Source organism: Zootermopsis nevadensis, unplaced genomic scaffold (genome assembly GCF_977971745.1).
Source record: "Zootermopsis nevadensis isolate Lab colony 2312 unplaced genomic scaffold, Znev_1.0 Znev_ptg000016l, whole genome shotgun sequence".
Taxonomy (NCBI): Eukaryota; Metazoa; Arthropoda; class Insecta; order Blattodea; family Termopsidae; genus Zootermopsis; species Zootermopsis nevadensis.
The window spans coordinates 5658426-5686267 of NW_028259148.1; the positions used below are offsets into that span (position 1 = coordinate 5658426).

Here is a 27842-nt window from a genome sequence, read left to right on the forward strand (position 1 = left end):
AAAATAATAGTAGTAAAAATCTAACATCAATTTTTATAATAATGATCATTCCAAAGATGTTTAAATACATCCCTGGTAAACACTTAAAAGAAATATGTCGAATAAGCAGATGCAGAAAGACAATAGGGGGGTGGTCCCCCAAAATAAGGTGTGGGCAGGGGAAGGTCAACAACCTCTTACCAGACTTGAAAGGATTTGGTGCAAACAAAGCAATGAATGGTGACTGAGAACTGAGTGATGATGAAAATATAAGAACCTAAAAGAGGGAAAGTAAAAGGAGAATGGAGAAAAACTGCAAATGTCAAGCTTCATAATTTGTACACTGCTTGAATCAAGGAGAATAGATGAGCAGGATATGTAGCACACATGGGGGAGATTAAACTTGATACAAAAATTTTTGGTTAGAAAACCAGAAGAAACCAATACACCTTGAAGATCAAGAAATAAATGGGATAATATTAAAATTAATCTTAAAAAGTGTGGCATGATGATGTGGCCAGTATTCAACTGGCTTAGGATGTGGTCCAGTGGTGGGTTATTGTGGACACATTACTGAACCTCCATATTCCACAGAAGACGGAAAAGTTCCACAACAGCTGAGTGACTGAATATTACCTTCCCAAGATTTGCTGCATGGAATTAGTTGATATTCAGAAAATTAATCTGTCACAGGGCTGTATTGCAAGTTATCAGGGGTGTACTGTATAAGAGGCATAGATTTATATCTTACAGATGTTTGCCTGTAGCTATTCTTCTCTTTAACAATCATGATATACATACTGTCAATTACCCTAACAGCTTCAATAAATTCTTTATAAATCTCAGCACTCTAACACAAATATGCACACAATTTTACCTACGTATCCCCTTGCCAAATACAGAAAAGTAATATACAGAAGCAAAGCCTATGTTATGTGCCAATTCATGACAACAAAACAGTGCTGTAAATGGTGAAGGGCACAGATTCACTGATTAATGTTGCATAACACAGATGCACAGTTCTTCATTTAAAGCCAGTGGTAGTAGGAATTTGATACAATTCATAAGAACCACATGAAATTCAAATTATCACATTTTCACTGCAACATAAACATAATGCTTTATTTCCACACTATGCAAACTTTTCTCCTTGTGATGGAAATTGGAACTACAACAATAGCCGCAAAATTCATTTTCAGACATGGTAAACCTATGGACCACATCAAAATAATGAAGTTCACCTTATTCTTTTGTAAAAGACCAATATTTGTAATATGTTAGTAAAACAATTCTATGTGAAATATGTTTAGAACTTCTAGTTCCATTCCTGACATATGAACTTGACACCGTTTCTCTCACGACTGTAACAGAATGGAAGTTTCTTATGACAGAAGTGAAGTAAGCAAGAAATGTTGAAGATTTCCGTCTTCTGGGTTGTTACACTGTGTAGTCTGGTCGATGTTAACCAACGTTTCAGAGGTCATACCGCCTCCGTCATCAGGCAGTATGACCTCTGAAACGTTGGTTAACATCAACCAGACTACACAGTGCAACAACCCAGAAGACGGAAATCTTCATACTCACCGCTGTGAAAACCTCAAATCCTACAAGAAATGTTGACTACATCACTAGCTTAATATCCTTTTGTGTGCTGTGTTCATTTCCATCACTGGATTAAATGACAACACAGATAAACCAAACATATGCAAAATGTTTTAACGGAAAGATCAGGGAGCTGTTCAAATAAATACAATTACAGCAAAGAAATTACATGTTGCTTTAAAACAAAATATTACGGAAACTCTGCACATTACATCTAGCAATACAAATACTTACTGGGTACAGTAGACTTCACACAAATTGCTACATTAATTTGATGTGCAGTATACAAAGTAAAGATAAGAGAAGAAGTGTTGTTACCATTCCTCAGATGACTTTCAGATCAAAATGCTTAGTTCTGGACTCTATTGGCTGCTGTCAAGTGATGAAATACTGTGATTTCCACTAATTTAAAAATTTCAAAGTAATATATGTAATTCTTCCACTTTATGTTCACCTACACGGATAAGTTTGCAAGAAATTATGTCCTGAACATTAACACATATGTTCAACAGTCTCCATTGCACTAACCTAATAAATAGCATTAAACAACTGATGCCATTGTCAATGTTATTAGCATGTATTTTTCACCATTCACTGTTGCCTTACTTACATACCATGCTTGCTGATGAACCATATTGCCCACCAATCAAAATGCACAGCTACAACTTTAATCTAATTTCTTAATGTTTTATTCTTTTAAAATGCAGATTGTTCAAACTGAGACAGATAAGAAATGCCTAGAAAACTGAAGTTGATAAATATGAAGGGAAAAACCTTTTGGAGAACCTGCATGTAAATGTAAGGAAAATATTAAAATTAATTTTTAAGAAATATTATATGACAATGTGTTGATATCATCCGGCTGTATCTTCTACTATAAAAATTTGTGATTCCTCGTTGTCGTCAAAAAATGACGTCATCAACAATGCCAACTTATATTTGTTTATACTTGGCATTGTTGTGGAACACAATGCCGAGTAAACAAATAATGCTTCACAACAAAAACTATCAAGCCAGTCGCATGATCTCTGTTCCAGAAGCAGCACGTCACATTCTTAGAAATTGACTGACAGTTGGCCTAAAACATCAGGAAAGTGAAAGAAGACGTTATCAACTATTTGAAGTACCAAGTCCAACAAGGTAAACTGATACTCATTCGATATATTACGATTAAGAAAGTATTATGAAAACTGACTTTATGATCGATTTTAGGACAAAGATTTGCAAGGGTGGGGCTGGACGTAAAAAGTTGACTGAACAAGAACAGTTGGCCTCTGAACAGCGACGTAAAGAACTACAACATCAGACCTATTTAACAAATAATGAAAAGCCAGTCGCATGATCACTACCCCAGAAGAAGCACATCGCCTCCGAACAGCGATATAAAACTATTTAAGAAATGTTTGGTTTCTTACTCAAGGGTTAAAACACTTGAATGAGACACTAAACTAACCCCCGAAGGGTTGGTTGCTTTTTAAACACTTGACCAAACCCCCAAGGAGGTTTAGTTCAGTTCCTTACACAAAATTATAAAACGCAACCAACGCTCTGCTCTAGTTTAGTAAAAAAGGGCAGACTCTTCTGAAATGGTAACATATCTTCAGGCTGCATAAAATGTGGGGTATTGATTGTCCAACTATTCATTTCTCAAGGACTCTGATTTTAGCAGTTAATTCTAAGAGAAAACTACAGTACACAACTTTGACAATACCACCACCATTTCTTAATTTTTTATACTTGTAATCCTTACAAATCTTGTACAGATTTTGCTAATCAAATCAATGCAGTTAAATGTGTGTGCTTTTCCTGTGTGAATGCTATAAAATAAGCAGTGAATCAAAGATATGGCATCAATGAATAAAAGCAATCAACCATTCTGACTGTGCAAAACAAGAATAAAAGTAAACAGGACACACTATGTAGAGAGTTCAATAGATTCAGGAGCAGTAATAATGTCTGTGACTACTCTTTGTGATGCTGTTGTAGATGCTAATAGAGATCAAAATGTTGCTAATGTTCAGGACTTTATTTAGGAAGGCATACAAAAGTAGTGGGCTCAAGACAAGATTTTATGGGCTATTTGCGTTCTCAAGGAGTATTAAAACATGCATGTGAAATTTGGAGTTGTTCCATAACAAAGCAATTGTCCAAATAATTGCTCATGAGTCAGATATAACGTAATAGTTTGAGTGGAGGGGGATGTGGTAGTTTTTGAAAATAAATTAATTGCTAGGAGGGACACAAAGAAAGAGAGAAATGTAAACTGTGATGGACCTCTACATGTGTTTACACATCATTCAGAAGACTTAGTCTTATCTTGTATATTTTCCCGTTTAACTATTTGTACATTTTTGCCTTTCTGAACTTGTCACAGTTAAAATCTTGAGTGTATCCTTCATTTCTACTAACATTTCTTTCAGCTCTTCTTCCATGGTCACTTTAGAATTTCTATTTTAAAGACAGTTCTCTATACAAAATTAAAAAGTATCATGCAAACAGGGTGTAGGTTAAATTTTACAATTTCAATTATGTACGAACATGATATGAAATCAGTTCTTTACCGTTTTAACACATATTTGTATTAACTATTCAGTTTTTCGTTCTTTCCTACAACTTATTTGCATTATACTCTTCAATTTCACCTGAACCCAATCAAATAAGACGCCATTTCTTTAAACATACGTAACATGTTTAAGCAATCACAACGTTGGGTCTAATTTTAAATTCCATTAATCTAACATAGTTACTTTGGTAGCACAAATATAAAAACAAAGCAGCAACAATACTGCATTGTATTCATAACTCAAGGCATTATCACTAGTGTCCTTAAAAGGCAACAACTATTTTTCAAAGGTGAAAATAAATGTATTTAATACCAACATCTTCCCAATTACTGTTGTAAATTAAGAAGAAAATTTAAGATGTTCTACCACAGTAATAAAATATTCTTCATGACAGTTCTTTCCTCATGTTAAAAGTTCCCAAACCAGCTGCAAAAGATAAATTAAGTGACAAGCTATATAAATTGAAAGGCTGAGACTAAACAAAGATATCTCTCTGGCACCATGTCCAGAATGGTTCTGGGGCTCACCCAACATATTTCACAGGTACTGGCAACTATTTTCCACAGGGTTAGAGGTGGCCAGATATGAAGCTTACTACTCACTCCTATTTAGGGCCAAGAATTATGAATAACTGAGAGAAAAGCCTGATTTTATTCTTATTGTTAAGGCAAACACAAAATAAGCACAAAGATTTCTGTTTCAGGTTACATCCACTATCTGTGGTTGAACTTGTATTATCATACACATTTTTAGTATTTTCTGTCAATTGAAAGTCTGTTTCTGATCTATCCCACAATCGATAATATATACAACGAAGTTTATAATTAAAAAGGAGATTCATTCAAAATACAAAGTGCTTCTAAGCCGTTTGAAAACCAATAGTACGTACTTGCAGTGTCGAACAATACCAATGTATACATGAATCTAATTTGAGGCACTGCAACAAGGCATGTAATTGAAAAGAGGCATATGATATATATACCTATGTACATATTTTATCCAATCCAAAATAACTCATCATTTACAACTTTAAAATCACTGACAGCAGCTTCAAAGAGATATAGAAAAAAATATTCTGAAGGAAAATTACAAAGAGCATGCACACTGAAATACACATTCTGAGCAAGCCATACCTTAGCTTTCTGTGCAAGTCTCATTTCTTCCTTCTTGAAGTTACGTTGGTATGATGTAATGACCCTCCTCAGTCTTGTATTCAGGTCAACCATGGATGGCCAATGAGCCTTCTTTGGGTCATCCTCTATAGACAGCTTCTCTTCTTCTTTCGTACCAGACAGCTGATGCTCCGCTGATGATGAAGCAGATTCTGGTTGCTCTGGGGTTGGGACTGAGGACAGTTCTACAAGAATGTCTGAAGGAACTACCTCCCTCGCAGACTCTTTCATTCCCATAGAATTTTCTCCTTCAAGAGTTTCCTCGTCTTCCGTAATTTTACCAACATCATCCTCGTTGCTGTTGTAAATTATGTGAAGAAAAGTTCAAATGAAAACTCTCTACCTTATTATCAGGAAATTGTAAGTTGGAAAAGTGAACAACTTTTAGCTCAGAAAATTAAGTTTTAACTTCATGTAAACTCCTAAGGTTAGGTGCCCAACAAATCAACAGTAATTCAAACAACAAAAGAAAGAAAAAACACATGAAGGACATAAGCAGATATGGGAAACACAGACAAACAAATTCCAATCCCGTGCTGTACTATAGTTACTTAAAACAAAAGAGAGATGACGCAGATGGCAGCACTCATTCACCCACATGTACGCTAAGTTTGTATACATGAAGCTTATGTCTGTACTTCAGAGGCTTCTGTATGGAGAGATCCTTCATGCTAATTAAAGAGCATTCATAAAAATTTCTCATGTCCTCCAATAACTTACACACCAGAAGTGCTAAAATGCACATCTTGCAAATGACTACAACCAACTGTTGTAAATTTATAAATGAAGTGTGAATAAAAACATGTCATGGCATGACTTGTATTTATGAATTTAAGTCACTAAAGATACCACACTAAGCTCTGTCATTATTTTACTCAACTGAAAGTTAAGATAATAGTATCACATCATCTGAGTTCTTGGTGCAGAATTGTTCATCTATTCATCCAGAAGGGGGAGGAGGGAAAAAAATACATACATAGTTGAAACTAGTGCTTATAAGCCACAGCATGTCATGAAGGTGTTTTATATGGAAAGAAAGAACATTTACAAACTGCTATTTCTGCTTAACAAAGAAGTTAGGCATTACTGATGAGTGAAAACTGTCAGTACAACACACAAATTTACCATAAACTGCAAGGCTTTGTTTGCACATGAAGATTTGCAAGTACCAAAGCCAATGGAAACATGAAGTACAGATGATGAAATGCAGTGATACAAAATACAGATTCACTTAATATCTCAAACAGACCTGAGTGAACCTGTCTGTGATCTGAATTAGTAAAAATATTAATATGAACTTCTGGATTCTAAACTGAAAGGGTGGTATTTTATATAAAACCGCACTTTTTTTTTCTCAGGAAGGCTATTTAGTGTACCGTAACAATAAGGACACTTTCATAGCGCTCTTGACCAACAATACGTTCAAAATAAATGATACCTAGCTATCAATTCCTTGAAGTGTAGCTTAGAAGCTGTGCTGTTCCATATCAGAAACAAACACATTTCAGTTCTAGCATCACATGTCACTCACACAAAGAAATAATGCATTAATATGCACTTTCTTGTGAAACATATCCGAAATAAATAGTCATCACACTTCTACTTAGTTTAGAAATGGCTAAACAAAATTCTGCTGCCTTCTCTGTCAATGGGGCAGCTCAACACCCAGATGTCATCATCCAAAGAAACAATGGCTACTTCAGCAAGTATTGATTCCAGCTTAAAAAAGTCACTAGTCAACCTGTGGTTGAACAAGAAATGTTAAGATGACAAATGGTAACTTGTGCAAAAGGGTGGGAAGGAGGAAGAGAAACAATTTATGGTTAAATGTAAGAAACAAGTTCCAAATTTGCTTGGAGAGGCTAAAAATAACAACATCCCAGAAGAATCGTAACAGCTAAGATTCTAGCCAGACACCTTCAAAATATAAGTCATAAAAGTCATGAAGTTCATCTGTTCAATATTTATTTCAGAATGCAATGCATATATATTATTTTAGTATGATAAAGCAGTGTGGTTGATTTTCATCATTCGAACACCTGAACATGCAATTTCACAGCCAGGATCCCAGCAAAATTCAACTGTCTTTGGATATTAGCTGTGAACATCACTCCTACAGAAGCCCATTAACACTTTACCAGATCATGAAATTAATTTGCTTGAAGGGAACAGGATGTCTGCTGCTGTCATTGAAGCAATCTGTGATGCAGGGACACAAACTGCAAACAGCAACACACACAAGCCGGCCTGCAGCAGCGTAGCAACATAATCTAATTAACATGCATGCCATACTTACACTGTCACTGTGTTATTGGCAAGCATCAGCATAGCAGAACCAACATCGGGGCCACAGCGTGCGAGGAAACCAAGTGCCGGGTCGTTTCTCATAGCAGGGTAGCATTCATAACCATGTTTGTAGGTACCCACCAGAAGTGACCTATCTGCGTCAGTGTCCCACCAGGGGGCAGGGGGCTGATCGCAATAGGGTGGGTATATCGGCAAGGCACTGTGAACATCAAGACCCGGGGGAACACAAACGGGTACCCGTGAGAATGTGTCTGCTAGCCCATCATGCCCTGAACAGGATATTGGTCATGAGGTAACAATGTGTGTTTTAGTTCATCATGCCTTCAATGAAGTTTTGGTTGTAGGTAGGGTTCTGTATCTGCCAGCCCATCATACCTAAAATTAGGATTTGGTAAGAAGTTCAATATGTTAGGTTGGGAGACTGACGGTTACCAAGCTATTTCCAAATGTGGTATATGAACTTGTATTAATCCAATTCTGTAGAAAGTTAATTCATAACCGATGTTACCTTAAAACCGCAAAACAGAAGGCCTGGTTTGTAAGAGAATAAATAAATAAAATGCTTTGGGAGAATATATCGTAACAATTTAAAATTTACTCAAGGTAAGATGCAAAAATCAGAGTCTTTGCAAACAGAAAATTGAAAATGGTACAAATGCTGTATATTATATTGTATACCAGGTTCACTTCACAGCATATTAGCTGGAAGTGCCCAGAGAGTCAGTAACAAAACTCGTATCAGTCCTTCTTGAGGAACTGATATCTCAGCTGGCAAAGAAATTACCCATGTTTAATGGATTTTAAAGGTTTATTGCTGTGTTCACCAGAGCCAGTCACTGGACACAATCCTGAGCCAGATGAGTTCAGCCCACACCTTTACGCCTTAATTCTTTAAGAATTAACTACCTTGAGAAGTTAATAGTTGCTCAGCTGGTCAAGAAATTCTCAACTTCTCATCTTCAGCAAGGTATCTACAGCAATCTCTTCACTTCTGGTTTTGGACTGCAATTTTGTACACATTTCTCATGCATCTCTAACATGCTACATGTCCCACCCATCTCATCTTCCTTGATTTTATTACCCTAGCAGTTTTTGGCAAAGACTACAGATTTTGAAGTTCCTAAAATTTTTTCCTTCATCTGTTACCAAAGAATCAATCCAAACTTCAAATGCCAATATTTAGAAGAATATCAAACAACAAACAATTTAAATTCTATCAGTTACAACAAAAACTTCACCTAAACACTGAAAATGTCCCCACTAATGAACTGAAGCAGACCTTTAAGATGTATGATAATAGCTCAGGAACCTCATTTATATGTTTTTCTCTTAACTGCTCTGATTTCTTATCTTACCTTGCAACTGTGTATCAATGCTTTTCCTTTATGAATAAAATATGTGATGCCAACAATCTGTATCTGCTGGTCTTTTCTACTGGAATTAACTTCAATTCATCGTGTATGGAAACACTTCATGCATAAGTAGGGAACTAGAAAGTCAAACACAGGGCATGCCATGGCAGGTTTCAGGGTCCTGCACAAGTTTAACAATCTAAACTCAATCCTCCAAATCTCTTACAGTCCGATAAATCACCATGATTTCCGAATCACAAATCAAAGATATGTGTATGTAAAAAATAAACAATTAATTATTCCTGGCTTTATTATTTTCATGTTCTAAACATGTATGGATGTGCAACTGTCAAGCAATGAAAGAGGTAGACACAAATCATTTTATGCACTATAAAAGATGTATGGCCATAAAAACCAGAGACAGGCATTGGAGGAAACAAAACTGGAGAGGCAAGAGGATATGACATAACTTTAAAAAAAAGCTTAAAATAAAAGCTAGTGGTGTTAAAATGTACATACCAATTTTCTCCAAAATTAAATTTGCCTCACAGCAATAAGAACCATCAAAATAAATTTTAGTGAAACATGTTCATAAATGAAACACGCAGACAAGTGGATGAAAAGTACTGCCGTTATATCCACTCACTTCGCACAAAGAACACATAATAGTGTTAACCCTAAAACTGACAAATACCTGCAAGAGGTGAAACATATTTCCAAACTTCCCTACAAATCATAGATCACACTGATTAACCAAGCCATATACCATATGTGACTTATATGTTATCTTTAACTTTTATTTTATTTACAAAATGGGTGTCATCAACACACAAATTTCAACCTCCTATTTTGTTCAACAATGCACTATAAGAGATATTTATTAACGATGTTCAAAAGAACTCGTTGCAAAAGCTAAAGAAACAGCAGAACACGGTGATTCTGACAAATTCTGAAGTCTTTTGAGGAAAGTTACCACTGTTGAAACATTTATAAAGCAGCCTAGTTAGGATATGCAGTGACATATTTCACAGATGGTGAAACAATCCTTAGAGTTTATCTTTGGCTTTTGACAAAAGAAGTTTCAAAATAAATCTGTCAAGTTTTATAATAGCATACAACAGCCAGTTTGATGTGTGTGTGGGTATTATGTTTGCTTGCTTCCTGTGAGATGTTTAAATGTGCAATGACCTTGGGAAAAACACTGATATAGCAGAGCTGATACCTGTTATCAATGTTTTCCTGTAATAGCGAGTTTTGAGAGAATTCATTTTACCTGAAAACTATTTCATATTTATATTACTACACTATATTATTATTTAATTACACTTTTTATGCCATATCTTTAAATATTTACAGTTTTAATACACAGTTTCGTTAAGGGTTAGTTAGTGTTAAAATGTAAACTGCTTCATTTAAAAAGGCTGCAGATGATGGGAAGCGCTGAGGATATTGATAAATGTAAGAAATGGAAAGAAATACAGGAGACAGAAGCAAAGGAAAGTAAAAAGAATAAAGGGAGACAAATGATAATAGGACAACTAAATGATAGAAAAATAATATGGAAGAGCAAAGGGAAGGTCATACAGGTATGCAAGGGATAAAGAAATGGAATAAAGTGGGTGAGATATTGAGATATGAAATCACTCCCCACTAAATTTCAAAAGGATATTTTTTATAACAAAATCAATATGAAGCATTAGTACCTCCGATTATTAAAGACCTGCCAGTGGTAAAAGATTGAAAAAATGCTGTAACTTTTATATATACCCTCCACTGCCAACATAAAAGCACTGAACAGAGAAGTTGACAAAACTTGAACAAAGGCCACCATCTCCAGCAAAGACAACGTGCAACAAATGTTAGTTTTGACAACAGTAATGACTTCTGGAAACTGCTGATTGGATGACAACACAAAACACAGATATATAAAATCTCCCTCAACAGCACAGCTTCAATGCACTTGAAAGTTTCCCATTTTTCAAGATGGGTAACAGTAACTATATTATGCAAGGCAATGTAAATCTAAAAATAAACCAATGCAGGACCCTGAAGGTGACAATTATGCCCATTCCAAGACCACTCACTTGTCACATCCATCCCACAATGAGGAAGTAAAAACAGGAACATTCAGACAAGTCAAAAAGTGCATCAAATTAATATCAGAACTGGCATTTGAGATTTCTATGGCAGTATAAGTTTAGACTGTGATCTTGGATGCAGCACCGAGTAATCTAGTAGGCGGTAACTTATCTTTTGGAGGCAGCACGTTTCTCCAAAACATTGGTAAACACCTACCAGACCACACAGTGTCACAACAAAACAAGGTTAACAATCTAGTATTAGCACTGGATAAAAGACAATACATTTACCAACACAAGGAAATCAACAGCACATAAAACGATATATTAAGTTTTCATTCAACCAGTGGACTGACTTTGTTTTTAACTGTGCTACAAATTCAGTCTGATTCTTCTCTCTGTGTACTTTTCAACTTTCAAACCCATTGTTGATAAAAGCATTGTCTTATATTCCACTTTGCATTTACATTAGTAACCACTTTACAGCCAATTCAAAATTCTATAAATGTTAAATACTGAAATATAGAATGATATTATGATCATGATACAGCTTTTTGACAAGCTCTGATAGGTTTTCCTTTCACACAGTGCAAAACATGTTTGGGTCAGCAAACAATATTATGGAAAACAAAATGAAAATGAACAGACACATAAAATGGCAGGCATAACAGCTTAGTAAAAGCAGCAAATAGGAATGTTACTTCTTCTTGTACTTTATAATTAAACATCAACATGCATTATGTATAAGACCTAAAATACAAGAATTTAAAATAAAGTAGCACACATCAAATATTATGCATTGTAGAAAAAGCTAAAAAATCTTCTTCATAGAACCTGCATCAACAATCAGTAAAGAACACTGTCAAACAATTCATAAAGAGAATATTTCAAAATTACACAATTCTGATACTGAATTAATTTAATATATGCAGATTCACATCTGTATCTAAAAGTTGTACACACTGTACAATGGGAATGGGAGGGGGGGTGTCAAGTGGAGACTCCAAGTAAACCTGGATGTTATGATATGTAGACAGTTAATTTACTGAGACTGGTATCCTGTCTGACTGAAGTCTGAATGTACTCTCAGCTAACAATAATAAAATCATTGTTTTCAGGTATTTAAATACCCTACACAATCTGTTTACAACTGCACACTGGTTTTGCAATCCAGAACAGTGTATAATGATACATGTCCAGATTATAAAAGTTCAGCCAGCTTCGCTCTTTAAGCGAGCATTACAGCAAAATTAAATATACAAAGAAATATATGAAAATGATTCTCCAATTTCATCATTTACATATTTTGGTTCATAATGAAACAAGCCATAAAATAGATGATCTACAGAGTGATTCATTCCTTCATTCTTGGCCTTAATACTACCTGAAGACATCATCACCCTGATGATGCAGGCAGCAAGGACCTCTGAAACAGTGGTAAACTTCTACCAGACAACCTAGACAGCCACCTTCGCACTTACAGCCATGAGAACCTAAAATCCTACACATTTTCTTTGTGTCTGCTAAATGGTAGTGATCCTTCTTGAGCTCATTACAGGTTGGTTTATGCAGAGGGGAGACAAACAGGTGTTCAGAGACCAAAAAATGTTCTGCTTGGCAAATCTTCATTCCACCGTTACAATTTCACACTGCTCATACTCTGCATTAAAAAAAGTCATAATGGATGGATGGCGGAAATAGGAACTGTTCAGCACTGTATCTCATCACAGTTGCAGACAAACACAAAGAAAGCTTAGAGCAAAAAACAAATAACAATGACTTATGGAAATGAACTGCAACTTCTTATCAAAACAGACTGTTTTTGTTAACACTGACTTACTGCATGCTGTAACATTGAAATGAACCACTCTGTAGCAATTTAAAGTGAAAACATAAAACAGTTCACTAATACTTGTTTTCTGTCTGTATTTCCTTCTTTAAAACATACCAAGATCAAACAAACACCTAAGTCTGCAAATGCATTGTAATGCTCCTTTATAGTTTCAAAGCAAAATGGTAAAATGTGTAACTTAAGAAGTCCCATAATTCTCATTATTTGTTCACAGGAAATAAAGATGTCACTTAAGACTGGAAGGCGCACACGGATGTGGCTGAAAGCACTGCAGCTGTGAATACAGATCCAAAATGAATGCAACTCTTACCTAATGTGGACCCCATCTGCTATGTGCTGGACCAGATCACCAATGATTTCATGTTTGATGTAATACAACATCCGCACCCTCAGTAGAACCCTGAAACATGAAAAGTAACATACAATAATCATCAGTTATAACACTGGTATGAGAAATATGAACTCTACATTTCATACCATGTTAAGTGGGTCCCGTCACCATGGCATGGCATATCCTCAAGTTGCGAATGGAGGAGATGGTCTCCAGGTATGGAGGGTAGCTGCAAATATATTGAATAAGCAGTCGCAGAAAGCAGATAAGGGGAGGTCCTCTAGCTTCAGAGGTTGAGTAGGGGCCAAAGAACTTTTCTCTCTTACACAACAAAAGCCTATATACAACTTTTATTTGAATATAAGCCACACATTTTTAAAGAAATCTCCATCCCCTTAAATCACAGTGCAGCATGTAAGAAAATTATTTTAATGACAAGATGATTAGCTGGTATGGCAGTTGATTAGGAAGAGTTGCATTATGGTTTTAGACACAGAGAAATAATGTAAATACTTCCATATAAAACTGTTTCACAGAAAAAATGGATGAACAAAACCGCATGAAATAATCCACCACCATAAATGATCAATGCCTATTCACAAATAAACAATGTCCAACAACCATGACACACCTTGAAATTAGTGTTTCATGAGTAGCAAAGATACTGAATTTATAGCCTCATGTCTGATGGATGTTGTATCATGTCAGAAGAAGCAACTTGCCTTGAAAACTAGGTAAGCAGCAATATGGCATTAATGGTAAAAAATATCAAACAATTACTTCGCTTTAAAATGTTCATATTAAAGCAATACCCTATGCATATGCGGGTTTCAAGAAACACTACAGCAGCCACAAATCTCATTTTCCAAGCAAATACTGCAACACAATTATCACTATTCATTTTTCTTCACTTATGAATACAGATTAAGACAATTTAAAGAATATAAACGTAAGGAAGCATTGTCTTGCAGAAGGATAAATATGGCATTAGTTCATTTTTCATTGAACATGAACTTTTGGCTGACATTTAACCTACTCACTTGTTGGCATGTCTGCTGAGATGTTTCTTGTAGTTGTTTTCCAAGAAGATGTCTCCATCATACTTCTCATGGCGGCTCCAATCATTGACATCAAGTGAATCATGATGCATATGTGCCAGAGACCGTGACTCACGGAAATCTTTCTTCGTGTGTTTTTTATTTTTCCTGCCTCGTGGGACTGGTGTATTTAAGCCTAAAATTAAAGACAAGATGTATCTCACTTATTATAATTATATATCATAAATCAAGAGTTGGTTTCAGTTTTTTAAATACAAAACATAACACACAATGGGCTTACAATGACAATTTTCTGAACAATCAAGGAACAACCCACACATAGCAATAATTCAATTTAACCTTTATCTTACTAGTGTTCCTTGGCTGGGACATGGTGGCTCTTCTACAATTTATAAATATAAAACAGTTGCAACTTCAGAATAGTGGTCAAACAACACAAACATATTTAGCAGTTTTCAGCACATTCAATGTGTCAACAAGAAGTGAACTGAGCACATTTTTCCTTACTCCCTTATCAGGCTGAACGCAAATGACTCACCGTGAAGAGAGACCATTGCTCACGTGACTTTTGCGCAAGGTTGGCAGATTTTTAGGGGATTACCTCACAACTACTTGGTAATGAGTACAGAGGTGACTGTATTTATAATTTTTATTCAAAATCAGTGATGTAAGAATTACGATTTAGTATAAGAATCAGTACGAGAAACATTGTAAAATGTTATAAATAATAGTAATTTTTTGTCCTTCACTTTCTGACTTGCTGGTTTCAAAAGCGGCGTTATTCTGAATCAGCGCAAATCGAGGTTTACCTGTATTTAATACACAATTAAAATTTGTAAATGTTTATTGCAAGGAACTTGATACATCCTATTCACAACACGCAATGGAATGAATGAAGGACTAAATAAATTATTAATAACAGTAACAACAGCCAATCTACATACCAGAGTGAATGAAAGATAACAGTATAATGAAATGAAACAAACATGTAGTACTTACTTACAAGTACACCATTCAAACTGTCACCATACACAACACAACCAATTTCAGCATTTCAGCTGCCCCCTCCCCTAAAGAAAGTATGGCCTCTTTTGCTATTAACTAAAATATTCATCCTACTACTATTATCACTATCAAGTACTGATTCACTATCATCGTCAGATATTCCTTTGATAACTTCATGACGCACATCCACTTCCTCTTACAACACTTTATTTAAGCAGGTATCATCACATTTCTCCTCTTACATACCTAGACATGAAATACTGAACCTACCGAAAAGTTGCAAACAGGTCAATTAAAAATGCAAAAGGCATCCACTGCAAAAAGTAATATAACAAACTTATAAAAACCTGACATACATCTAGAAGAATGTAATACTATGATTATCATAATATGCAATAAGCTGGCAAATGCGAACTGATTTATGATGACTCAAGTTGTGCTCTATTACATACAAAATGCACAAAATACATGTCTACAATAGTATAAAAATCTGACACAATACAATAAATTACAACAATGAAAACTGGGTCACTGGACTACAAAAAAATATATGAATATGAAACATCAAATGCAATACACTTTTAAATAAAATATATTGTGGCCTTGAGAACATGATTAAAGTAACCACAAATAAATTATGTAAATATCTAAGTAAAAACATAATCTTATTGAAAATGAAAACCAATAATGGAAACTAAATCTATCAAACTCATCTCATTGTAGGAATTCATGCTAAATATGTGTATGTGATGTTTAAAGCAGAAAAATAACTTACCCATGTGATTTCTTGGTAGCCTGGCTTCTCCATTTTCTGATGGCGTAATAAGATCCCAGATAAAACTTCGAATTTTGTCATCACCTCGATAATATCTTAAACAGAACAGCAACTGGAAAAAGAAATTCTATGTACAAATTCTGTTATAAAAGTCCCAATAACATGTATTATGTTTGTTCCCAAATCTGCGGCAATTAGAACTGAAAACAATTCATATTCAGAGAAGTACAACACCTTTCAAATTCAAACTTTTATTGGGTCCAGTCAGATAACTTTAATGTTTGTAATAATGAATTAAGTTACTGAAATTCTTTTACTGTGTTTAGCTGAAAGCCATCAGTTTTACTTGAAAACATTACTTTTTTTTATACACATCTGTGCTTAAAACAGTGCAATTCTAAATTTATATATATATCTGATCACTGTTTCCAAGATTTCAGTACCCAATCAGTTCTCTGTTCATTCTGTAATATTAACAGAGTTAGGCCATTCAATTAAAAATGTGTGTGAATTTTGTGGATCTAAAAAATGGGACAAATAGAAAAGCATGTAAAAAAGCAAGTTTGTGCAAGAGAACTATAAACAAGAACTATATCTGATTTAGATAAAGAATACTTTTTTAAAAATTTTACACTGAAAAGGGAAGTCATATTACATTTGGATAACCATGGTGCCCATAAACTGATCAAGGAACACCTTGTATTATGAGGTTGCTACTTATTTCAATGCCAATATAATTTTACCTCTAAATTATCAGATTAAGGGTCCCTCACTATTGAGACCCCCCCCCCCCCCCCCCTTAAACAGAGGACAAATTAAAAAATGTAACTAATACTTACTATAACACGGGCACAATCTTCTACATCACTTTCTCTCCAACCTCGACGGAAATGACTGTGAGCCAGTATTTCTGGCCATCTTCCCCACCTTGAGTGAAGAGACACATCTTTTAAAAACAGATTCTAGGCAATTCTTAATTTCAAATCACTAACTTCTTTTGTTTCAGGCCTTTTCAATTAACTCACAGAGAACCTAAGGCTCTCTCAGTATTAGCATGGCAAGTCATCATAAACACAATTACATATAAGTAACTTCAGTCTAAACTGTAAAGGCAGAATTTTTTTTTACTATGATTTTCCACATTTGTATTCCTCACTCTAGAAAACTCTTTCATATCTTCAATTGGAACTATTCACGCTGCTATGATAACCATGTTTTGGTCCAATGTAGGGCTCAGTCAACAAACCTGACACTTTAAAAGATAAGAGAAATGTTTAAACTGATCCTGCCAGTTGGACCTCTGTTGCACTTGATAAGTTTTAAATGAAAACAACAAATAGGACCTGGCAAAATACTGTTAAAACGTGTGGATCCCAAACTGTTAATAATGTGTAAAATGTTACCATTTTACAAGACCAATATAATTACACATTTCTTTATTATACTTTTCACAATCTGCTAGTAATGAAAGTACTTTACTGCTAATTCAAGGCCACCATAACCAGAAACTTTCTTCTTGTATATTTTTCACATTTAATCTTGATCGAAAACACACTTTTCAAAAATAAGCAGAACTGTTTCTTATAATACACCAATGCATATTGTTTTAAGAGTTTCCCAATTTCCCTTCCATGACCGATAACCACAGTTTAACCCAAATGAAAACACCTTGGAAGGCAAAGCAAAGAATAACAAGCTTGTATGGACACTTTCAAGAAATAATGAAGACATAATTCTGAATATGATAGTAAAAGCAAACATCCATACAGCAGAGCAAAATCAAGATGGGAACAGGTTAGGAAAGACGTCACACAGAAGAACGACTACAAGAAAACATTGTGGGAACACAACTTGGCAGTTAGCCAGATAAATCACTTCAAGTGTAAATGTCTTAGAAAGATAACGATGCCTAGTCTCACTCAAGTAATCTATAATACCAGCACATCTAATGGCTGATAAAACTGGAATGGCATAATAAATTAACAGTTAATGACACTACACTTGTAACTATCACCTTGGTTCACTGCTGCTATCATTACCATTCAAAATGAACCAGACTTCATGAGTGTCAAAAACTATGGTACTGGCACTTATGTATACTAATAAGTGTTCAACTTACCCAAATGTCAATAGGCCTCTTTCAACTTTGAAGCATTCACTTCGGGCCCAACTGCCATAAACGATTTCACCATCTTTAGGCACATAATCATCACTCAAAAACTTCAACCTTGATTTCTTTCCATGTTTAGTCCTGCTTCTACGTCCTGTAACACAGCAACACAGACACTATTTACAAGCTTAAATCAAATCACTATTCTTTGTTATTAAATATATAAATAATAACTATGTTATTCTAAGTTGTGATGCCACGCATCATACACTCACACTTCCACACAAAACTCACCCATACACACAATGGTACAAGAAAAACCAAAACAAATTACAAAAAAACGATGATGATACTCTGCGTAGTTCTTACACAGTTTTGCAAGTGAAAACCTTCATCCCATTTTGTAAAATAGACACATTAATGTTTTCATTTTAAACCACAATTTTAGTGCAACAATGGCAAAGTAAAAATGGAATCGTACCTCTGCCTCTTCCAACTCCTATGGATGGATCTTCATCACTTTCAGAAGAACTATCCAACTCTGACATATCAACAACACTTTCATCATGGCCATACCTCTTTATTTGCGTGCGGCGTCGTGGCTCAGAAATAACCAGTTCATTCTGCAGTAGATGAAAAGTACCTAATTATTATTCCAATAAATATGACCTTTACATTAACATACATGTAAGCAGTATCTTCTTGGATAACAGGTTGTACATTTGTTTTTTTACCTTAGTCATACTATGAAGCACTCAGATATGTTGAACTTACTGTACACATTTTACTGTCAGCGATAGAATAGGATGCAATCAATATTCATGAAAACTATAAAACAAAGAACAGGGAGAAAGCTAGGACTGTTAAGCCCTTTATATATGTGTAAAACAGTGACAATCCCCAAAATGACTGCACTCAAAGGCTATCCTCAGCCACATCAGATGTGGAAAAACAGCACCATTATCATCATTCTACATAACTTTTTCAAATACCACCTACTATTACTAATTCACATGGTATAACAATTCTAGAGATTCACCACAATTTGACTTTTGTGAATGGAATCACTGACATCAGAGCTGTCTGGGACCAATGACAACTAGTGTGGATGTGTCATGAAAGGGGAGTCCTCCACATTACTCAGTGACTACCTGAGGATTGAAGATGGCTCTTCTGGGTTGCTGTGCCACATAATCTGATAAGTTCAAGAAACAGGCAACCTACATACAATATCATTTATTTACCTTGTCACTTTCCTCTACTGTATCAATCTCTGCTTTTTTAGCCCATTTTTTCCAGAAGTCTGGATCATCAATATCAATATCAGATCGAATTCCAGAAGATGCAAAACTGGCTTTGGAAAAGGTAGAACCCTTTTCTGATTCTAATGTAATGATCTGTGTGCGACGTTCTAGAATCTGATCAATATCTTCCTCACAGAATTTGTCTCCAGCACTGTCTTCATCCATTATGGCACCATATGCACCTAAAGGAAAATTAAGAGTGCTCAAATTTAATTAAAGGCTTCTGAAAATTCATGATACAGATGTAATAACATATTCAAACAATATACATTCAAAATAATGTGAAACATAGAACAATCATTTGGATACATTCAAATTCCTCGTGTTAAAACAGTTATGAATTCAGCTGAGATTATACAAAATATATTTACAAACATCGGCACGCTTTTTACATGAAATGAACTTTCTTTCTCAGCCCCATGGATGTCATTTCAATTTTTACCATCTTGTTTTAACTGTTACCTGCTTTCATAAAAAACTTGTGAAACTTGGAACATCACAGCAAAGCCATTAATAGCACCTGGGACAGAGAATTAAATGATTTAATTTGATGTGATGAGCCATTTACAAGAAAAGGAATAGATATGGACTTTATAGTAGATTTGCTGGCAGATGTACAGTTAAATATATCTGCATTTTAAAAATGTGTTAATAATTTAACCTTTCTTTAGCAGATCCTCTATCTCCTTTTTAGAAAGCTGTTTGTTGTTGTGGTCTTTGCCTTGCGTTGTGTTCATGCTCTGTAGCAATGCCTTGTCAAGCCCTAGCTTCAATGAGGCCTTGTCGAACATCTCTCGCTCATAAGTATTACGGCATAACAGACGGTATACTTTAACCATCTTCTGCTGACCAATACGGTGACATCGAGCTTGTGCCTGTACAAGAAAAAAAATTACACCAATAGTAAGTAGGATTTGAGGTTCTCATGGCAGCGAATATGAAGAGGATTGTCTTCTGGGTTGTAGCGCCATGTAGTCTTGTACAAGTTTACCAACATTTCAGAAGCCTCCTTCATCAGGGCAATGACTCATCACTACTCTTTGAACTCCAGTATTCCCCATCCTCAATTGAATAACAGACTAGTGAAGGGCAGAGGAAAGTGGGATCAAATGAGGAAGCAAAGTGGATTACCTCAGTGATGATGAGGACAGGTGGAAGGTAACTTAACAAGGGTCACAAGAACAGTACAAATAATGGTGAAGATTACACACAAATGTACTTCTAATTATTAACGCAGCCCAAAAACTAATAAAACAACCATACATGAATAAAGGTTCAATATGAGCTTGTATCAAAATGTTGAAGTGCACTTTGTAAACCTATTCTGACTTTCCAACTTCAGTAGAGATAAATGGAAGTGGGAGCATATAATTCAGAGAAACAAACCAACTGCAATAACACTATAACTTGAAGAAGTGGAAATAGATAGTGACATCTCACTGGGCACTACCCTGAGACATAGAATGTCAAAAATGCTGTAAAGGAAGATAACTTTAAACATATTTTATGATGCAAAATTATGTTTAAATAAATATTATTCTACAAATGGGTTTAAAGAGTTGCAAGATTTCTGTGAACCTGGTACTTACAAATACGTCAATAAATGTATTTCATATCTCAACATACCTGCAAGTCATTCTGAGGGTTCCAGTCACTATCATAAATAATAACCGTGTCTGCAGCTGTTAGGTTGATGCCTAAACCACCTGCTTTTGTACATAGCAGGAACACAAAACGATCAGAGTCTGGCTTGCTAAACCTGTCAATTGCGGCTTGGCGCAGATTGCCGCGAATACGTCCATCTATCCTTTCAAACGGATACCTAAAAAATAAGCATTTCCATGATCGCAACCTCATCATGTTATAAAACAGTGCTGACAGGGCTCCAAAAATGCAACTTTTATATCTACAAGCTTCAAAAAAAATCATGTATCCATATTCCCATAACACATTTTATTCAGATATTTTACTCACCTAATGGGTTCCATTAGTTCACCTACTGAAAGAGGGTAAAATATATTTCTGGAGCCCTATCTACTTGGATATATGTAATAAGTGATTGTTACAAGGTGGGTAAAACTTCAAATAATAATTTACAACACTGCAATTAATAAACTTACTTCCTGTATACCAAGTAGTCTTCTAATATATCCAAACAGCGCACCATCTGACTAAATATTAGAACCCTATGACCATTTGCTTTCAACTTTGGCAGTAACTTGTCAATTAAAACCATCTTGCCTGAAGAATGAATCAAGGCTTGGTAATAACCGTCGGGGTCATCAGGGCTCATCTGCTTTGTCTGTCGATAATCAAATTGAATCTGTTCCTCAGCACCTGGAACAATCAATGTTCACAAATTAATTTAATCTATGTGAAAGGGGAAAAGATTTCAATAAATAAAGGCCTTTAAAGAATGCGATCTTTGTTTAGAAAAAAGTACTAAAGATAAAATTTCAAAAGGACAGGAATATAAATATTTCATATAAAAAATACCTTAAGGCAGGTAATATAGAAAGAAAATCAGCTGTATGAAATGAATTTCATTCAACTGGAAACTATGGTAAAGAGTTTCAATGTTTTAAATTACAGGTCACATCTAGTCATATGAAACTAAAGTTGTGCAAGTGTTAAGTTATGAAAGTGAACCAAATAGCTTCACAAAGCTTTATTTTGATTAGGAACACTGGCATGGAGGTATGGGGTGTATAATGATATCTTGATTATTTTTCTAAGAGTAATCAACAAAGAAGGTATCCCATACAATCTGAAACATTTCTTCTGTAGTAAGAGACATTCTCAAATTGATGTCCTTTTCATTTCACTTCAGCAGAACTAGATGCACCATGTCCTGATAAATTTATTCATTCTGCATAAAGACTGATATTTTTCATCCACATTTAATCCTTTCAGCAATAACAGAGTAAATTCACAGCACTGACTTGATGTACCTAATACCATCAGCAGAGGAATTAAACATTCTTTGTTTGATGACACAATGCAGAATAAACCAATTCTCCTACATGTTGAAATTTACTATATGCAGCTGGTTTCCTACGCACATAATTAACCTAAAAGAACACGTTACAAACCAACATGCACACTGTGTATCTTAATAATTGCAGACAGTCTGCAGAAATGTTATCATCACTCATTAAGAGAACCAAAAAGAGAAAATCATCTCACCATTGAGAAGGTAGGGATGAATACAACACTTGCGGAGCTCCATCATGGTGTTCATTAAATTGGGCACATTGGCTGATGATGTACCTTTGGACAGGAATGAAAAGTTCCTTTCCAGAATTCCACGATAATACTTCTTCTGAATATTTGTAAGTTCAACCTGAAAATATTTAAGATAGTGAATATCTACAGACAATTATACAAGTAAATATTGTAAACAAATTTCCTAATTACATTCTGGCAGGAACATACACCTTCTACAGTCCACGACTGTAATCTTGAGACTTGCGGGGCGAGGAAGTGGGGTGAAGGAGGAGGGATAGCGTCTGCCTTCAACGCTACAGACTTCCTGCATTCTCAAGATTACAGTCGTGGACTATACATGCAAGGCTGTTTACATATGAAGCTACTTGCCTCTACAACAGTTTCTTCTTTTGGAGCAATTGACTTCTCAACATCCTCCTTTAGCCTCCTCAACATCATAGGTTTGAGAATTAGTTGAAGCTTTTGTACTTCTGTTTCAGTCTTCAAAGCGCCAAATTCCTGGAGAAAGGCTTCATTGCTTGAGAACTGTGTGGGCTCCAGGAAGTTAAGCAACGAGAACAGTTCATTCACGTTGTTCTGGAGCGGAGTCCCAGACAACAGAACTCTGTGCTCCTGTAATAGGTAACTTCTAGTTAAATGTACTATTGGAAGCAAACAAGTAATCAATACAGACCAAACTAATAATTTTCAACCTATGAGGTACATCTAACTTGAGTAATCTAGACTCTATTGGTAATTGCAATCATTTTATATTGTGAAGGGAGTCTTTTTCCACTAGTTGCCTGGCAACTGTTTAATTTATAAAGTGATCATTACGCTGGACCACCGATGTAACAGAAATGTATTTTCACAAGCCCATCAAGTAAGCATATTCATTAGATCAATGCAGTTTATTTTGAGAAAAAAAATCTGCATGAAGAATGTGTGCTTTCACTACTCAATCACATTACTTGGCCTTAATATTTACCAAGTTTAATCTTCTTCAACAACAAACATGTTGAGAGTTATATGCAAAAATTATCTGACTGTCTCTGCGGTGTTCACACATTCATAAACATAATGTATCATCTCACCAAATTCAAGAGCCTTAGTCCTTCAAGCAGTTTGCAATTCCTGTTCTTCAGGCGATGAGCTTCATCAATAACACAAAGCCGCCAACTGAACTCCTTCAGTTCCATACAATCAGCAATTATAATCTCAAATGTAGTTATGAGCACATTGAACTTTGGCATGTCTTTCATTGGCATCCCTTTCTCATTCCTATAGTACATCTCATACTCCTGAACCATGTTTCTACTTGCAGTCCTGCAAGCACAAGTTGTTTTTCTTTTAAAGGAAATTCTGGAGTTATAATTTCACAGGACGGGAGAGGGAAGATATATATACATATACACAAAAGAATAAATATTTTACCCAACTTCAATTTCTTAAGATGATATTAATGGCTCAGCAGTCAAGAAACTCCCTTCCTTTCATAAAATCCAAAATCTTTCAGACAATTCACTTCTTCATTTACAAATATTAAAATAAAATGGTTACTGCAAGCGCTATATAATATTCAAGCATGATGTGAAAATTTTATATGGCAAATTCAGTCCCATTCCTTAAATCATTATGAATTTATTTTGTGTTACATCTATTATCATTATTACTGTTGTAGATTTTCATGCATACATCATTAATTAAGAATTATTAATAGTAACCTGGATCTCAATAAAGCAAGATTATCTTTGAAGAACTGGCTTTTAACAAAATAAAATACTTACGATCCATGATAAACAATTACATTCATGTCTGTCCATGCTTCAAACTCCCGCTGCCAGTTGGGTATGGTGGAAAGAGGTGCTATAACAAGAAATGGTCCTCTAATACCATACTCAAGCACAGCATGAATAAAAGTCAACGACTGAATTGTCTTTCCCAGACCCATCTCATCTGCCAAAATGCAATTTCGCCTGAAATTAAAACACGGAAAATAACAAAAAAATTGTATTCAATTCAAAACAGATCTGTATATATAAAATACACGCCTATTTAATAAACTGTTATTAAACTAGTCTAAATCTTTGCTTCCTTACACAAAAAATTAATATGATGTTCAATTATATGATTTCCCTGGAACAACTGTCATTTTGACATAGGATTATTTTATATGTAATTTCCTTACCTGTTATATTTTTAAGAAACCATTAATGAAGGATATCAAAGGCCTACTGTATAGTCTGAGCCATTGAAATTGCATTAAATAAATCACAAAAAACAATACACCAGTACAAGAACAAACTCTTTAATAATAATTTAATAAATACTTATTTCAATTTTTTCATCAACCCTCCACACCGAACTCAATACCACATTTCAATCTACTTCATCTGACATCAATACAGATTCTGCACTCAGTTCCACATCTGCTCATATGCAATATCATGTCACCTGGTAGATGTATGTCTCATGAACTCTACTGAATTTGTTCATGAGCAACTTCGTCAATAGAAATCTTCATATTCTTACACTTATAAATAACCAATCAAAAAATGGAATTTTGCAGAAATATTTTGAATTACATTACTACAACACACCATACAAATATTTACTAATACGCATTAAATACAATAAACTTTAGGAACATAAAGCATTATATCTGCACTATTCATTTTCAATAAATTCCCTAACAATTTCCTATTTCATCAAATTTACACTCAATTTAGACTATCTAAAGTGAGGTATCACTGTGTGAGGGGAAAAACAATTCTTTTAAAAATTACAAACAAATCAGGAATATTACTCTAACACAGTTATAAAAGTAATGCAACTCACCCATTATACCATGAGAAGAGTAACCAATTGAGTCCCTCTAACTGATACGCTCTCAGTTTGTTTCCATTCTTGTAGTTAGGTGACTCCTCCAACTTAACCCACTCTTCACCAGTTGGCTTCTTTTTGGTCTGCAAAGGCATGTAATACACGGATTTTAACAATTTGTAAATTGACATATACAAACTGGCAACAGTTAATTGTCAATTGTCGCCTTCTGTGTTACAACACTATATATCGCCTTACAGGTCAATAGCTATGTTTTGTAGGGACATTATGCCCCAATCTTTGGGGGTACATGTTTCTCCAAAACTATGATAACTGCCTACAGGAATAATTATATGTCACAAATGAGAAGACCACGCCACATAATCATGTTCTGTTTCTCATGGGGATTAAATCATCTGTGCCACATAGTGGCAGATGTCAGAGAAAGCATTCATCAATTCAGTTATAATTTGCACTGGCCAGCAGAGATATATCACAGATGATGAACAACAAGCAAAACATAAAAGCAAATTTCTGTCCGTTATACGTGAATATATAACTGTGGGAGCATGTTTAGTGTTAATTAATATCAACTTGTACTGGAATGGGGTTAAATCTGAAAACTTTTTAAAGATCTATCACAATATACAAAAGCAGCTCTTCTCAGATCTGTCTCCACCTCTCAAGTCCATGTGACTGCCATGTTACTGATAATGATGGGAAAGTAAAATGTTCCATTATATCTTAAATGGCATGACATTCATAATAAATTTCAGATGTCTACAAGGTGTCTGACACAAACTGATCACAGATAGGTTTCTGAAGAAACTATGAACCCTTATTATATGAATGAGGATTCCACATATTATGAACATAAATTAACTTTAAATGAGAAAGTCTTACCTTCCACTTCTCTTTTGGTGGCCGTTTGATGTTGCTTTCATATTGCTGTATTTTGACAGGATCAACATCTTCTTCAAGCTCCCAGGTACTATCTTCATACTGCATGGATCTCCACTTCACAAGGTAATGTTTGATTGTCTTACCAGTATTAGGATCTGTGTGTTCTGCCATATCCAACACCCGATCGACTTCAACATAATCTGGATTGTATGGTTCATCTTCCAGCTGGAACATTTCAAGCAAACATATGGAATGACTTTCTGAACTTCTAACAGAGCACATCCATGGAAAAGTGATAGTCTAAAATTACATCCATCAAGACATGAACTTACATTTTCAAAAATATTTGCATGATGGGCCATTTTCTGCTTGAAGCGTTTTAATTTTGCCGAGATTCTCTTGTCTCCCTTGAACAGTTCATCCTCAGTCTTCCACTCGCAATGAAGATATGAAAAATTTCTGTACTTAACAAAATATTCTTCTACCTCCACATAGTGAGCATCAGATTTACTGTGAACCAAGTCCTGTTTGAATCTCTCCCTTATAGTACTATCTTCCTTGGCAACAAGCGGCTCTTTAACCCTATCACTCTTCAATTTCATTTCATCAGCAGGAGATTCTTTGTGTTTAGAAGAAACAAGCTTTTCTTCAGAAAGACTGGCAGCTGTAATACTAGGTCTGAAATTATTATTAGACAAAGTTTTGTCTTCATTTCGCTGGCCATCCTTTATAGAAACACTAACATCGGCACAAACTTCAGACTTCTCACACCTTCCTCTACCATCCATCTTCAAGCTGCCTGTTTCCAGATCAAAACTTTCTTGTGGAATAAGATCCTTGTTTACAACTTCACTCTTGATAGAAGCATCAACACTGATTTCTCCAGAGTCTAACACTACTGATCTTTCCTCCGTCCTAGTTTCAATTTGTAGTTTCACTTCTTCTTTGCTTTCAGAGGCTACTTTAACTTCTCTTCTACCTTTCCGAACAGCAAGAATGTACTGGACAACCATTGAATCTTCATCTGTTGTATTCTGAAATCAACCACAGAATGAACACCTCAGTAAACTATACATAATTGCAACTTTCACTTTCTTTACATTCATTACAGAATTTGAATCCCAATTTATTATTTTCCTTAAATTCTGAACATAATATATTGTGAACATAGGATAAATAACAATACATAATCTTTTCTTCGTGTATTCATGATTTATTAGGTAACTTCTGACTTTTATATCCAAAGCTTTCAACAGTCTTTACTGAATTACATTTCAGTAAAACACGTTCCGACAAAAGTACAGATTAACCAGAAATGCTAGAAAGTTGAAGAAATAAGAGATGGGGGGGAAAAGAAAGAGACAAAGTTAATAATACATATTAGTTTCATGCACTAAAATTAGTTAAAAACATTTTACCC

At 35.0% G+C, this 27842-nt stretch overlaps 1 protein-coding gene and 1 non-coding gene across 9 annotated transcripts in view; both read right to left on the reverse strand.

Moving 5' to 3' along the window:
• kis (chromodomain helicase DNA binding protein kismet) overlaps positions 1–27842 on the reverse strand; it is a 62918-nt gene that overhangs the window by 16599 nt on the left and 18477 nt on the right. For 7 of the 8 annotated variants that reach the window (XM_087349458.1, XM_087349462.1, XM_087349461.1 and 4 more), the window contains 19 exons: positions 26755–27456; positions 26423–26647; positions 25535–25662; positions 24484–24672; positions 23791–24022; positions 23087–23329; positions 22676–22832; positions 21610–21826; positions 21116–21311; positions 20151–20364; positions 19430–19671; positions 18667–18808; positions 18195–18339; positions 16915–17002; positions 16076–16187; positions 14278–14470; positions 13217–13306; positions 7614–7823; positions 5279–5615 (listed from right to left, as the gene is read on the reverse strand). In XM_087349458.1, the coding sequence (XP_087205584.1) occupies positions 5279–5615; positions 7614–7823; positions 13217–13306; positions 14278–14470; positions 16076–16187; positions 16915–17002; positions 18195–18339; positions 18667–18808; positions 19430–19671; positions 20151–20364; positions 21116–21311; positions 21610–21826; positions 22676–22832; positions 23087–23329; positions 23791–24022; positions 24484–24672; positions 25535–25662; positions 26423–26647; positions 26755–27456 (4062 nt within the window). The remainder of the gene's footprint in view (positions 1–5278; positions 5616–7613; positions 7824–13216; positions 13307–14277; positions 14471–16075; positions 16188–16914; positions 17003–18194; positions 18340–18666; positions 18809–19429; positions 19672–20150; positions 20365–21115; positions 21312–21609; positions 21827–22675; positions 22833–23086; positions 23330–23790; positions 24023–24483; positions 24673–25534; positions 25663–26422; positions 26648–26754; positions 27457–27842) is intronic. The other variant, XM_087349463.1, reaches the window with a different exon arrangement.
• Positions 17073–17149, reverse strand: LOC147873719 (small nucleolar RNA U6-53/MBII-28). Its single transcript, XR_015535408.1, has one exon. It is a non-coding gene; the product is annotated as a small nucleolar RNA U6-53/MBII-28 (small nucleolar RNA).